Source organism: Tetrahymena thermophila (assembly GCF_000189635.1).
Source record: "Tetrahymena thermophila SB210 genomic scaffold scf_8254798, whole genome shotgun sequence".
Taxonomy (NCBI): Eukaryota; Ciliophora; class Oligohymenophorea; order Hymenostomatida; family Tetrahymenidae; genus Tetrahymena; species Tetrahymena thermophila.
This window is the reverse complement of record NW_002476554.1, coordinates 781,275-795,524: the sequence shown is the minus strand read 5'-3', so window position 1 is coordinate 795,524 and position 14,250 is coordinate 781,275. Positions and strand designations below refer to the sequence as shown.

The following is a 14,250-nucleotide window of genomic DNA, read 5'->3' as shown; positions in this document are numbered from 1 at the left end:
AACAAAAGTTAAATTTAGTTTAAATAAATTAATATAAAATTAGAAATACATGTTTTTAATCTTTAATCAAATATAACTAATAATTTTTATTCTAGCTAAAAGTAAACAAATTTTTATATTTTTTAATTATTTATTCACATTGAAATTAATTTTTAGCATTTAAATGACAAAAACTTCTTATTTATCTACATTTGTTTTTTTAAATGATAAAGGTCATGCTAATTTAAACAATATAATTACCTACTGTTATTGTATACTTCACGAATATTTGAAATACAATTATTGATTATTAATAGATTTAATAATAAGTTAAAGGCTAAGAAAGTTAAAATAATTAAATGAATTTAATTTTATAAATACGAATTTTTTCTTATTACTATTATTTATTGCTTCTTTGTTAAATTATTTAAAAGCTTGAAATATATTTTTGATTTATTATAATATTAATTTAAAAGATAAAATAAAGATTCAAAGAAATATTTTTTTAGTTATTATTATGATTAAAAGCCAAGTAAAGTTTTAAGTTTGAATGTTTGTGATATTGATTTTATCTTATCCAAACAATCAAAAGGTTTCTTCAAAAAAGCATGCAATAAGCAACTTATTTATTTGAAAATTCAAAATTTAAAAAAAAATAAATCATGGCGTCAGAGTAAAAAACAAATTAAGTTTACTTAAATTTGAATGATTGGAATGAAACTAATTCAAAATGATTTGGAATAGAATTATTTGTTTTGAATTTCATTTTGGAGTGTATGTAAATTATGAAAAGTAAGTAAGAAATTGAATACAAAAATATTTATATGTAAAATATTGATTATACTTATTAGGGATTTAATTATCATTTATACACTTATAATTACACAGTTATTCGAAAATAAATTAAAATCACAATTCTACTTCTTCTTCCTCTTTAGGGTAAGACCAATCGAATATTATTTTATTAGGTTCGTTTGTTTTTGGATCAAGTTGTAATGCAACCAAGGAACCGTTAGGCAAAGTATTCTACAATCCTAAATACCAAGTTAAAGAGCACATTAATCCTCCATGGGTGAATACTAAATGATTTCCTTCAGGAAGTTTACCAAAGAATTAAATTGCTCTTTTTCTAGTGTCATGCCAGCTTTCGCCATCAACTGCTTTAAATTCTATATTGTTTATCAAGTCTTTTCTTTCTTAGCTCAAGGAATCGAAGTGGATGCCCTCTTCTTTACCGAAGTTAAGTTCTCTTAATAAAGGATCAACTTTAATAATAGATTTTTCAGGAAAAGCTAATGAAATATAAGCAGTATCAAGACTTCTTATTAAATCGGATGAATTAATAGAAGTGAATTTATCTACGCTTCCAACAAAACCTTAAAACAATTTATTGGCTTAAGCTCTACCTATTTTATTACATTATTTTAGCTTTTTTTAGACGTTTTGAACAAAATTAGTTTTTTGTCATTAATTACCTTTTAGTGTCAATTTAGTATCAGTCCAACCTGTAACAGTTCCAGAGTAATTGCCCATAGATTAACCATGTCTAACGAGTAATACGTTTTTACTATTTTGTAACTTAACAAATTACTAAACTTGCTTTCTTAATAACTCAAATTGCATTTCTGGCTAAATCTATTTTTATATATTACAAATGTGCCTAAATTTTAGTATAAAAATAATATGTATGTATCAATATATTAAATATATTTGTGTATGTATAAATGAATAAATGAATGAATGATTAAATTTCTTTCTTTCTTTTTCTTCACTTTTTTTCTTTAATTAATCTGAATTATATTAGGAACTTTCTTCTCATTCATTTAACATGACAATTAATATAAATAAATTTTTTGATCAAAACTATAAATTCAAAATAAAAATTTTGATATAAAACGTTAAGAAAATTCTATTTCTCTTAGAAAGATATTTAAATTTATAGATTTAATAAAGTTAATTTTTGAAAGTTAAAATTGTGTTTGTTTAAGCTATTAAATTCTTTTCAGAATTAAAGATTGATTCTGTAATAAAAAAATCAATTTAACATATTTGTTAAATTTAAAATAGTGAGTTACAAACTAAAATTAATATTTAGCGATTTAGTTACTTATTTAAATGATCTAGTTAGTTAATTTCCTTTTCAGTAACCTTTTTTAAAATAATTTAATTTAGATTTGAAATATTCCATAAATAGCAAACAAAAATGATTTAAAATTAATAAGAATTTACTCGTCGAAAAATAAATGTTTGATAAATTACGTCTTCAATAAACTCTGTCCAAAAAATATTGGTTCAGTGATAATATTTTCTATTTCAAGATATTTATTTATTTAATGTAGGTTAAATTAATATAAAAATTTGAATACTAAAAATATAACTTAAAATATCTTTTTTTCATGTAAATTGATTGATAAAAGTTAATTTAAGAAGTTATTTGATGGAGAAAAAGTGTGCCTTTTTTTTTTAACAAGTTAGTTAAATAGAAAAGAAATGACATCATCAACGACTGAGAAGTATTCAAATTATTGATATGTTACAGAATTAATTTTTATGGATGCAAAATATGGTATACTCTAAAATTGTGTAATTATTTGGGATAAAGCCTGTTTTTGCTGACGAATTTACAAGGTTCTAATACTTAAATTAAAATTTCATGCTTTAATGATGATATAAGAAAAAAATTTATAGAACATTCTTTGCCAACACTTTTTATTAACAATTTTATATGTATTTCTTCAAGGAAGAATTTATAAGGATTTACTATAGATAAATTTTGGAATAGTCAATAACAAAACTCTATTACAAATCTTTTTAATAAATAAGGAAGGAGACATGCTTTTCTTCAAATTCTGTTTCTAAATTTAGGCGCGAGTTTTAATATAGTTAGACCAAAGTAGTTCTGAATAAAATTATCTGACCATTTAAAATTCTAAATTTAGACAGAGTCTAGTGTTCTATTCTAAGTAGTACCAATTTGTCAACCTTACATAGATTTTTATTTTTTTGTATCTAGCGTCTATCCTTTGAATCTTTTTTACCTTAATTCAAGAAACTTATTAAAAAGTTTGTCTTAATACATCACATATGATTAATTTAATATGCTATAAAAGATACTTTCAAATTCAATTGAATTTTCTTTTTAAATAATCTGGTCACCGTCTAGAACTTATAATAAATATTTAATTAAAAAATATAAAATACTATAAACAAATATTGCAGTTGATTAACTGTACGAAAATTTAAAATCAAAAGTTCGATAAGCATTTTTCTAATTAATTTTTAAAATGAGCCTTTTCAAATTATACTCCAATTTGTTGGTTACTCACCCTCTTAAAACTAAAATGGCAACTGCTAGTAAAATTCTTACTTACTCTTCGATGCACATTATAAATAAACACGCACCATAAATTCTCATATTTATTTTCTATTTCTAAATTTAGAATTAATTTTGGTCAAATTTATTAAATATAATTTTGTAATTTTAATTTACAAATAAATACATATATATATGCATGAGAATTTATGATAGCTAAAATAAAATTTGATGAAATTAATTTTTTTTATTTTTAAAAAAGGTGTTATTTTCTCAGCAGCTGATTTAATGTGCCAAAAATTTGTTGAAGAAAAAAAATAGATTGATTATAGAAGAACATTTTGTAATACTTTTGTTGGAGCATTTATTTAAGCTCCCTTACTTCACGGCTGGATGAATGTTGTTTTACAAAGAGTATTAAATGTCTATCTTCCTAGAATGGGCTTACTCGTAAACGCAACCAATACCTAAAAAACTATTTGGAGTGTTGTGTTAGATCAGCTACTCTACTCTCCTTTTATTCAATTTTTCTATTATATGTCTACAAACTTACTTATCAATGGCAACTTAGAATCTGGAATTAACGCTATTAAAAATAAAATGCCTAAGTCACTTGTTGATTCATATAAAATTTGGCCTGCTTCTAATTATATTTGCTACGGATATGTTCCATTACAATTCAGAGTCCTATGGGTAAATATTTTCTTATTACAAATATATTAATTACTTAATATTTATTTATTTATTCAAATTAGACTAATTTAGTTGGAGTTGGCTGGTAAATGTATATGAGCTATTAAAATAATAACCATCACCATCACCAAAACCACAGTAATAAATAGGAACAAAGCTAGCTCTTAAGCGAAACCTAATAAAATTTTATTCAAAACATTGCTTATACAAGTTCTCTTTTCTCATTTGCAACTTAGTTCTCAATGCAAATAGCTTCTACTTAAACTATGATGCTTTAATTTTGAAGAACCTGCAGACATGAAAAGAATAACTAACTAACTAAATATTATCTAATTTAAACAAATTTAACATCTTTCTTTCTAAATTTCTTATCCTCCTTTTCCCAATTATTCCTCTAAAACCCTCTAAATAAAAAAATAAATAACTAATTAAATAAACGAATACTCTATTATAAGTATTATAAATAATCACAAATAATAAAAAAATTAAACAAATTTTTAATTGAAACTTCTCGCTTTAAAAAAAAAGAATAAATAAACAAATTATATAACAGAAAATACCATCAGTTAACTTCTATATAAATGATGATATTAAAAAATATTACATATTTTTATATTTGCTTTAAAAATCTTAAAAAATTTTTTTAATCTCTAAAAAAAAGAAATGTTTGTTTATTATTTAATTGAGCAAAAATTGAATAAAAATATAAATAATATCATATTTTACAATCAAAAAAGCACATCTTTTTATTCATGAATAACTTCTTTAGTACTTAAAAATAAATTGAATTTATTTAAACAATATGTTTAAATTAAACACTGATGTCTTTTCAGTGCTTTTGGATATTTATTTTTTTATTAAAAAGAAATATAAATTTAATTTTAACCTAACATATTTTTATTAATTATTCACCTTTAAATAAAACTATTTTATAATTATTATGGTCATTAGTTATTTATTTACTATTTTTAGATTTTTAAAAATAAAATAATAAGTTTAATTTAAATTCAACATTTAAAATCAAAGCAAGAATTTAGTTTTAGATTCGAAAAAACTTGTCAAAATAATAAATATCAAATTTTTCAATTAAATTTAGCTATTTAAAATAATTTTTAAATTTAATTTTACAATCTTAACTTGAATTTATTATTATATCATTCATGTGATTCTAGGAATACATCTGTTTGATTTGATAATAATTAAGTTGCTCTATTTTTCCGTCTTTATTTTATAATGATTAAGATTTTTTAAAAAGTTATAAAAATAAAAAAAGAAATTATGAAATAAGTAGAAAGAAGATAAATAAAAATAAAAACAAGTAATAAATAATCTGATAATATATATTAACCAAATCATAAAAAAAATCTTTAAAATAAAATATACCTTAAATGAAATACCTTTTATTTTGCAAAAAAAATATCCAAAACTTTGATAATTTTTTCATTATTTTCTCATACTTTAATTTAAACTTTCCCAAAAATTTTAAGTATAAAAAAGAATTTATGGTTATTTTAATTAAATTTTCATAAATTGATATTTATTTATTTATTTAATATTTTTGAAAAAAAATAAATAAATAAATATTATTTTACAAATATTGTTAATACAATCTAGAAGAAGTAATTAATTGTTTATTTTTTTATTAAAACTATTTAAATTTAGTATTATCAATAAAACAAATTTTTAAACTCTTTTTTCTCTAAATATTAATATTGTGTAAGTTAAATTTATTATTATTAATATTTTTTTTAAATTAAATTAATTTAAAATATTATTTTTCTAATAAATATTCTCACCAATATCTATCTACTTTTATGAATACAAATATTCATTTTAATTATTTTAAATCATTTTTTTATTTTCAAATTTTACTTTATTTATTTATTTATTAACTAATTAATTCATTTTCAGTTTAAAATTAATGCCTCAAACTTAGGATTTTGGTTATTTATTTGTCTTCATTTTTATATGATGAGAGAAATTATTAACTATGTATGAGTATTTTAGTCAAACTCTAAAGTTATAAGTAAGTAAGTAAATAGTAAATAATTAAGCATTTATTAGATTATATAAATAATTTATATAACATCAATAATATTTAACTGATTTTCATAGATTCTATTTTAAGGAAAATTAAGCAAAGTAGATCAAATAAATAGAAATTAGAGTATAACAATTCTTAGTGTAAAATTAAAAAATTTTTCTTAAAAATACTTGATATAATTAACTAACTAACTAAATTACTCTCACTTTATCCCTGAATATTGATTTGGTAATTAAAAGTAAATGAGATCAAATTGTTGTGTTTGAATAAATAAGTAAAGTGTATAATTAGCTGATTTATTGATTAATTTGGTAGATATATTATACAAAAAAAAGATAAGATAATTAATCAAATAATTTTTACAATCATTTATAAAATTTCAGGTAAATTTTTGTCTAATAGTTTGCAAAAAATGTATATTCATGAAAAATGCAGGCTGGATAAAAAAGGATTGTATGAAAATTTTAACTAAATAAACAGCCTCATATTTAGCCATTATTAATTAATTAAATAGAGATAATCAATCAACCAATATCGTTTTGACATATATTAATAATAATTAAAAAAAATTAATTTGATTGATTTTCAATAAATAATTTAGAAAAGTTAATCTAATAAATTTAAGAAAGAAACAAATAAAGATAGATAGACAGATGAGACCAAATTACTTCATTCTCATTGTGTTGAGTTTAACAGTGCTTCTTAATAATTGCTTTGTCTAAGGATAATAACCACCATTCCCTCCTCCTAATAACTAAAATCCTCCATAAGACCCTAATTAAGATAATAATCCGCCAGATGGAGAAGATCCTTGCGATCCAAGGGTTTGTAGACTATGCGATGTTACTGATGATCTTTGTTTTTTGTGCCAGGAAGGCTACTTTTTAAGGTAAGATTTTACTTGTGACAAAAGAATGGATTACGAAGATAGGGGAGATGGCTATTCATTAGCGGTTGGCATTATTAACATAATATTTTTGGTAGTAGTTTATTTTGGATGGATTATCATTTCAAGAAAAAACTAATTTAGGTATACTAACCTTAACAATGAAGTTCCTTAACTGAGTGCAGAAGTGCTGTAGGTTTTGCAATAATAAAATATTTAGAATTCTCCATAACTCATTAATGTAGGTGCACCAAGTGAATTTGATACTGTTAGCAAAAAAAGTAGTACTAATTAACCATAATAAATGTTTGATGAAAAGAATAATGTTTATGGTAAAAATAATAAGTCTCCAGTACCTGCATATGACATAGACCAAAACAACAATGCTTCTCCAGATCAAACAAAGGGGTATGCCTTAAATTAATTTAATGTCTAAAATGATTTTGTGCCTTAGTTTTAACCTCAGAACAGTCAGCAACAATCAAATTAACCAAAACCTTTTGTAACCTCAGACTTGAATGGCTATTGGCTCACTTAAGCAGGAAAGTTCTCCTTTAAAGATTTTAGCAATTTCCATAGAATTAAGCATGTAATCATCAATTTAATCATTTTGCAAAGAATATTTTCTTCTATGTTCTATTGGGCTGGTAGAAGAGGAGACGATACAGATAAGGATGATAGAAAATAGTTACTGTTTGTTGCCTTTTTGGTATGTATGATCATTTACTGGGCTCTATCCTTAATTCCTCCAATTGTACTCAAAATCTTTTCATACTTCTGCTGTTTGAAATAAGAACCTAATGGAAAATGTAGTGGAGTATTCATTAATGTGTTATTCTTCATCTCTACAATTATTATGACAGCCCTATCTACCAAAGTCATTTTGAGAATGTCCGGGTTCGAAGCTCAAGTATGGATCCTTCTCTGTTTGGCTGCTTGGTTAATAATTATTTTCTTTGATAAGAAATCTGTGGAGCTAGCCAAAAACAGAAAGGGTGGATTTTTAGAAAAACTCATAAAGTTCAGAAAAATAGACTTTTCTTCTTGAATGTAAAGCCAAAAAATACGATTATTGATTGATCAATACAATATATTGATTAATTGATAGTTAAATTCAATAATCTATTAATTGACTAATAAATTGATTGATTTTTATGTATAATTTATTTTAAATTACTAATGTATTTGATAGCTTTCTTTGTTTTGTTTATAGACTTCTACTTCAACCCATTAATTAATTGATAGAAAAAATAAAAATGATCTTTTATCTTAAAATTCATAGAGTAGAGGAATAAACAATCTTATTTTATTTGGATTTTAATTAAAGAAAAATTAAATTAATAATCAATCACATTTCTTAATTTAGAAAAATAAACAAACAAAAACGTTTAATTTTCCTCCCTTTTTTGATCAAAAATTGATACTCTCGATATTTTTTCTTTAAAATTCGAAAAACTTAAGCTTATTATTTATTTCAAGATTTTTGTTCATTAATAAAGAGGTCTATAAAAATAAATAAATAAATAATTAATTAATTAATTCAGGCATCTTAGAGTAAATTCATCTTAATCAAAATTTAATATGCGTTATAACTTGCAATAATTTATTTATCTATCTATCTATCTATCTATCTATCTATCTATCTATCTATCTATCTATCTATCTATCTATCTATCTATCTATTCATTTAACTAATAAATTAATTATCTAACGCTTATATCCAAAATAAATTCTAATATAAATAAAAAAATATTTGATATTATGATTAAAATGATTTAAATTATTATGCTTTATAATCTTCTATAAAGTAATATTTTTAATTGTGATTTAAGTAACTATGTGATTATTATTTTGTTATGGCCAAATCAAATAAATCTGAAAATTATTATAAAATTTAGATTTATTTGAATAATGAATGTCCCTGATTCTAACTTAAGATTTAAAAAACAATATTAATTTTCAATAAAAACTCTAACTTAAGTTAAAGTATTTTACTTATTTCTAAATAAAAGTGGGATAATGTATTTTTTTTTAATTTTATTTTATACAACTAGGGATAGACTTTACTAATATATTCTACTTTTACTGTGTAAAAAATTATATTATTTTATGAATTTATGGTAAAAAATAAATGATTCATTCACTCCTTTCCTCCCTAAGCTTTTATTTATATGAACTGTAATTTATAAAATCGAAAAAAATTGTTGATTAATATAATAGAAATAAATTAATAAATTAATATTTCTGATAAATAGAAATACTAACTAACTAATAAATTAATTATTCTATGTTCAAAGAGTAATTTAATTTTTATATTAATCAAAAACATAAAGATTTTCTAGAAATTTTTTGCTTTCAAAGACAAAACTTGCTAACTTAATAAATAGAGTTCATAACGCATAAAAACTCATCAGCATATTTTAACATATTTTTCAGGCAAGTTTATGATTAACCTCGAAAGCAATTTAAAATTTAAATTTGCGTTTATATTAATATTTTATAACTCAAAGTACTTAAAGAGGAGTGTTTGAGGGGTATCTTTCTTTACATATTCAGCCACCTTTTTAAATGGAAAAAATATTAGCTCCACAAACAACAATTTACTTCTTTGTTGATTGGAATGTATTTGAAGTAAATTTTGGTTAATTGTTAGTTTTTCTAATCATATTGATAGTAAGTTAATAGAATAAATAAAGAATAATCTGAATTTATTTCTATTTTAAATTTCGAATAATCAGATTTTAATAATTTAGATACTTTTAAAAATTGCTTCAGAATTCAATATACTTCTAGCTAGTTAGCTAGCTTGATATTAGGTCTCTTTTTAAAATTTAAACGATTTAGAAACAAATTCACGTATCTAACAAATTGTCATTAATCCTAAGTTATCTTGAAATTTTATAATAAAAAAATATTGCGTTTTTATTACTAGCCAATTTTTATTTGCAATTAACCTTAAATAGCAACTTAAAGCAAAAATATAATCATTATTCTTTAAAAAAATACGATTAAATTGTAATTAAATATTGATAATTAGTGTTAAAAGCTGATAGTTAAATCAAAAGCACATAAATAAGTGAATAATATAAATGAAATAATCCAAATATTTACTAATCCTACTTGTTCTCTCAATTATCATAACATTAAGTTAGGCATAAAATGGGCCAAATGGTTAACATTAACCTAATCCTTAAGATGGTTAAGGTCGTGGAGATCCTAAAAATAATCGTTGCAATCCTCATGCATGCGAAATTTGTTTGATTTAGAATGGTCCTGATAACTTATGTCTAGTTTGCAAAGAAGGATACGATTTCCATAGATCAACTTTTTCATGCTCGAGAAGAGAGGATTTTGATGATAGAGGCGATGGCTTTTCTTTGGCGTTTGGAATTATCAACATAATATTCTTAGTAGTGCTTTATTTTGGTTGGATGATTATCTCAAGAAAAAATATGCAAAGATTTATTAACTCAAATAACTTATAGCATTAGCAAAATAATCAACAGGGAGTTCAATTATAAGAGAATGATTTCGAAGCATAAATAATCAAAATAGGAGCTCCAAGTGAATTTGACACTCGCTCTAAAAAAAGCAGTACAGTAGAACCAGTGCAATTAGATGAAAAAGATATGAAGATGAAATTCTCTTAAAAATCCCCTACATAAAATCCTGTATTTGATGTAGATAAATAAAGCAATAATAATAGTGGCAATGAGAATAATAATTTTGCAATGGGTTATCCTGTCAATTAGCAATAAGGTGACTTCATTCCATAATTTTAACCTCAAACATAAAATCAATAATAATAAAACTCTTCAAGACTCTTTATTACCTCAGACTTAAATGGCTATTGGCTCACATAAGCTGGTAGATTTTCTTTCAAGAATTTTAATAACTTTCACAGAATTAAGCACGTTGTTATTAACTTACTTATATTACAGAGGATTTTCTCTTCTATGTTCCGCATGGCATTAGGTAGAGGTGCTGATGACGATAGCAGTTTACAAAAATAGCTACTATTTGTAGGATTTTTGGTTTGCATACTAATATATTGGTTAGCATCTTTCATTCCACCTATTATTATCAAGATATTCTCATACTGCATGTGCTTAAAAAGCGATCCTAATGGCAGATGCAGTAGCATATTTATAGGCGTCCTCTTTTATGTAGCTGCCATTATTATGACAGTGCTTACTTCTGATGTTATCTTCAAAATGACAGGATTTGAGGCACAAGTGTTCATTCTTGTTTGCATATCTGCTTGGTTAATCACCTTTTTCTTTGACAAAAAGTCAATTGAATTTGCAAAGAGACACAGAGGAGGTTTCATGGAAAAGTTAATAAAATTCAGAAAGATTGATTTCTCTTTAGGCGAACAAAATCAACCTGGTGTTGTTTGATTTTTATTTTTTCAAACAAGAGAAACAAGCAATTTCAAACATTTAACAAAATAAACGCAAAAAAAGCAAACAAGCAAACAAATAAACAAGCAAACAAACAAAGAAATATATAAATTATAATTGAATAATTTAAATATAAATGATTAAAAAACTAACTATTTGAAAATCATTAATTTTTTATTTTTCTTTACTACTTTATATTAATTAATTAATGTAATACTGCAATTTAAATAACTCTTCATTCAGTTTCTAATTAATTATTTCAAAGTATTTTTTGGAATTTGACAAAATCAAACAATTATTGATTTCTTTTACTTTTTCTCTTTAAAATAACTCAGTTAATTTAAACTATAATTAATTAATTAATTTCTTAAGAACTGGCCATAAAAAAAAAAAAATAAAAGTTGAAAGAATATTTTAAAAATTAATTAATTTCTTAAGAACTGGCCATAAAAAAATAAAATAAAAGTTGAAAGAATATTTTAAAAATAAATTAAAAATTCATCATGTTTTTCCTAATTAAATTGATCTAAATTATATCTCAAATAGTCAATTCATTTTTTTAAATTTTAGGCAAAAAAACCTAATTTTGATTGAAGAAAAGTTATTTATTTATTAATTAACTTTTTTAATTATAAAGATGTATTAATAAATTATTTTATTCATGCATGTATTTTTTTATTTATTTCAAAAATAAAAGTAAAATAATTTAATTAAATAAATAAATAAATTAAGAAATAAACAAATAAATAAATAAATAAATATTTTTATTTTCTTTTTTGTATTGAAGAAGTTTGATAGAAGGTTTAAATAAAGTGATAATAAATTTAGCTTAATTTTTACTGAAAAAAATAATGAATCTATCAATCTATCTATCTATATTTGGTACAAAATCTACAAATTAAAATTAAATGAAGTAGAGAGGTTGCTTTTATTTAGTTAAACTTAAATTTGATTTTTAAAAACTATAAAGAAATACATAAATGATAAAATATAGTTTGAAGTAATTAATCAAATTAATCTATACTTTTTATATACTTTGACTACAATTTATATTTGATATATATTTATTTACTTAATAATATAATTCTTATTTCATTTACAAATAAATCTTCTTAGATTATTTTGAAAATGTTTTATTCAAAATTAGAATGGTATGCACTTTCCTCTTAAACATGGGAAATGTTCACAGCAATCTAATTCTCTATCACAGTCTTTTTCTTTTTGCTGACATTATAAGCACTTTTAATAAACATTCTGGGTAATTACTGGAAGATTAAGTATATCTGATGCTGCTGGTGGTGGTGGTGGAGTGCCATTTGATGAAGTGTTTTATTATCCAGTAGTAGTACCTTAATTGCTTTATTAATTAGCCTGAGGATTTGCTTATAATCCATAATAATAAGGGTAGCGATGGCAACAGCAATTATTCCAGTAAGGATAATAAGGTAAGAATTAAGCTTATGCGCTTTATTAGCCAGTTGCTTATTAATTTGCTTAGGCAGCAAGTTCATAATAATAAGGATAACGGCAACACCACCATGGATAATATGGGTAATATATATTTGGTATTGCTTATGCATTTTATTAAGCGCCAGCAGAGGAAGCACCACCTGCCTAATTAGCTTATTAATTAGCCTAAGTAGCTGCAATATCATAATAATAATAAGGATGGCAGCACTCACAGCAATAGTTCCAGTAGTAAGGGTAGTAGTAGTTTAAATAGTATTGGTAATACCAGCAAGGAAAGCGGATAAACAAAGCACTTTATTGTGCAGCTCCAGGTGCAGCTTATGCTTATGCTTAGGCTTAAGCTTAAGCATATTTCTCTATTGATTCTAAAAGTTTGAGTTCCTATTCATCGAATAAAATTTCATAATTATCACAGATATCTTAGTCAGTGGCAGTGGCAGTGGCAGTGGCAGCGGGAATTCCAGAGTTATATAAAAATCCAGGGTTCAAAAGTGGATCTTGCTGGCAAAGAATCTAGGTAAGCACTAGCAAGATTAAAACAAAAATTTTAGTTTTCATTTAAGTTATTTTCTTTTTACTTTTACTTTTGGGTTTTTATTTATATTTTTATTAATTATTACAAAATTAATTGAAGTATTTCAATTTGATGTTGAGAATAAATAAAAGTTTAGCTAGCAATTAATTGTAATTGTTGTGACCATATTATAGTAATATTTAAGATCAATTAATTAATTTGTAAGTTATTAAGTAAGTTAGTTAGTTAGTTAATTTATCGAAATTTCATTGAAGTAATTTTGAAATGTAAATTTAGATTATCAAATATTAAGGAGATGAATGTTTCCAAAAGATTTTATTGAAAACAAACAAAAAAGAAATTGAGAAAAAATCTATTAAATTTTATACTAAAAAAACAAATTAAAATTAATTTTATCCACAAAAATATATAAAATATGAGCAAGAGAGAAAATGAATAAAAATTATTTAAAAAGGATTGCAAGTAAATTTAAATATGTTTTCTATCACATTTAATCTACAAAAATAGGATTATACTTAAATTGTAGGTTTTTTATATTAAGTTCATAAACAATTAAACTAAAAAAATATTTAAAAAATGTTGAAATATATTACCATAAATAAAATTACCTACTTACTTTACTTACTCAAAAAAACATTTCATTTACAGTAATATATATTTTTAGGATTTATTTCGAATTATTTTATTGTTGTATGTATGTTTGTCTGTCTGTCATTTAGATTTAATTATAAAAAAATGAAAATAATTCATTAAGAAATAAAACCTAATATTATTACTTTGATTTCGTTAAACAAAAAATTATACTTTAAAAAGTATTACTTTTAAGTTATTTCAAAAGAAAAGTTAGCTGGTCCAGAGAATCAAGGAGGGAGGAGGTATTAATTAATTTACAAATAAAAAAAAAATACTTTAGTTTAATTAACATTT

The 14,250-nt window shown here is 22.8% G+C and overlaps 6 protein-coding genes across 6 annotated transcripts; 3 read left to right on the top strand and 3 right to left on the bottom strand. All coding sequences in view use genetic code 6, as the record gives it.

Moving 5' to 3' along the window:
- Positions 1-888: 888 nt before the first annotated feature.
- Positions 889-1,602, bottom strand: TTHERM_00185740 (histidine phosphatase family (branch protein 1); the record flags this gene model as incomplete). Its single annotated transcript, XM_001008845.1, has 2 exons — positions 889-1,385; positions 1,455-1,602. The coding sequence occupies 2 exons, from the start codon at positions 1,600-1,602 to the stop codon at positions 889-891; spliced, it is 645 nt and encodes a 214-aa protein (XP_001008845.1).
- A 1,661-nt stretch (positions 1,603-3,263) lies between these two features.
- Positions 3,264-4,269, top strand: TTHERM_00185730 (Mpv17/PMP22 family protein; the record flags this gene model as incomplete). The annotated part of the gene is made up of 3 exons (XM_001008844.1): positions 3,264-3,333; positions 3,555-3,985; positions 4,048-4,269. 3 exons carry the CDS (start codon positions 3,264-3,266, stop codon positions 4,267-4,269), a joined length of 723 nt encoding a protein of 240 aa, XP_001008844.1.
- Positions 4,270-6,682: 2,413 nt separating this feature from the next.
- On the top strand, positions 6,683-7,963 carry TTHERM_00185710 (transmembrane protein, putative; the record flags this gene model as incomplete). Its single annotated transcript, XM_001008842.1, has 1 exon — positions 6,683-7,963. The coding sequence occupies one exon, from the start codon at positions 6,683-6,685 to the stop codon at positions 7,961-7,963; it is 1,281 nt and encodes a 426-aa protein (XP_001008842.1).
- Positions 7,964-8,455: 492 nt separating this feature from the next.
- TTHERM_000185709 (hypothetical protein) lies at positions 8,456-9,055 on the bottom strand (the record flags this gene model as incomplete). Its single annotated transcript, XM_012795825.1, has 1 exon — positions 8,456-9,055. The coding sequence occupies one exon, from the start codon at positions 9,053-9,055 to the stop codon at positions 8,456-8,458; it is 600 nt and encodes a 199-aa protein (XP_012651279.1).
- A 949-nt stretch (positions 9,056-10,004) lies between these two features.
- TTHERM_00185700 (transmembrane protein, putative) lies at positions 10,005-11,315 on the top strand (the record flags this gene model as incomplete). The annotated part of the gene is made up of 1 exon (XM_001008841.1): positions 10,005-11,315. The coding sequence occupies one exon, from the start codon at positions 10,005-10,007 to the stop codon at positions 11,313-11,315; it is 1,311 nt and encodes a 436-aa protein (XP_001008841.1).
- A 1,140-nt stretch (positions 11,316-12,455) lies between these two features.
- TTHERM_00185690 (dickkopf amine-terminal cysteine-rich region protein) lies at positions 12,456-13,346 on the bottom strand (the record flags this gene model as incomplete). The annotated part of the gene is made up of 1 exon (XM_001008840.1): positions 12,456-13,346. One exon carries the CDS (start codon positions 13,344-13,346, stop codon positions 12,456-12,458), a length of 891 nt encoding a protein of 296 aa, XP_001008840.1.
- Between the last annotated feature and the right edge of the window lie 904 nt (positions 13,347-14,250).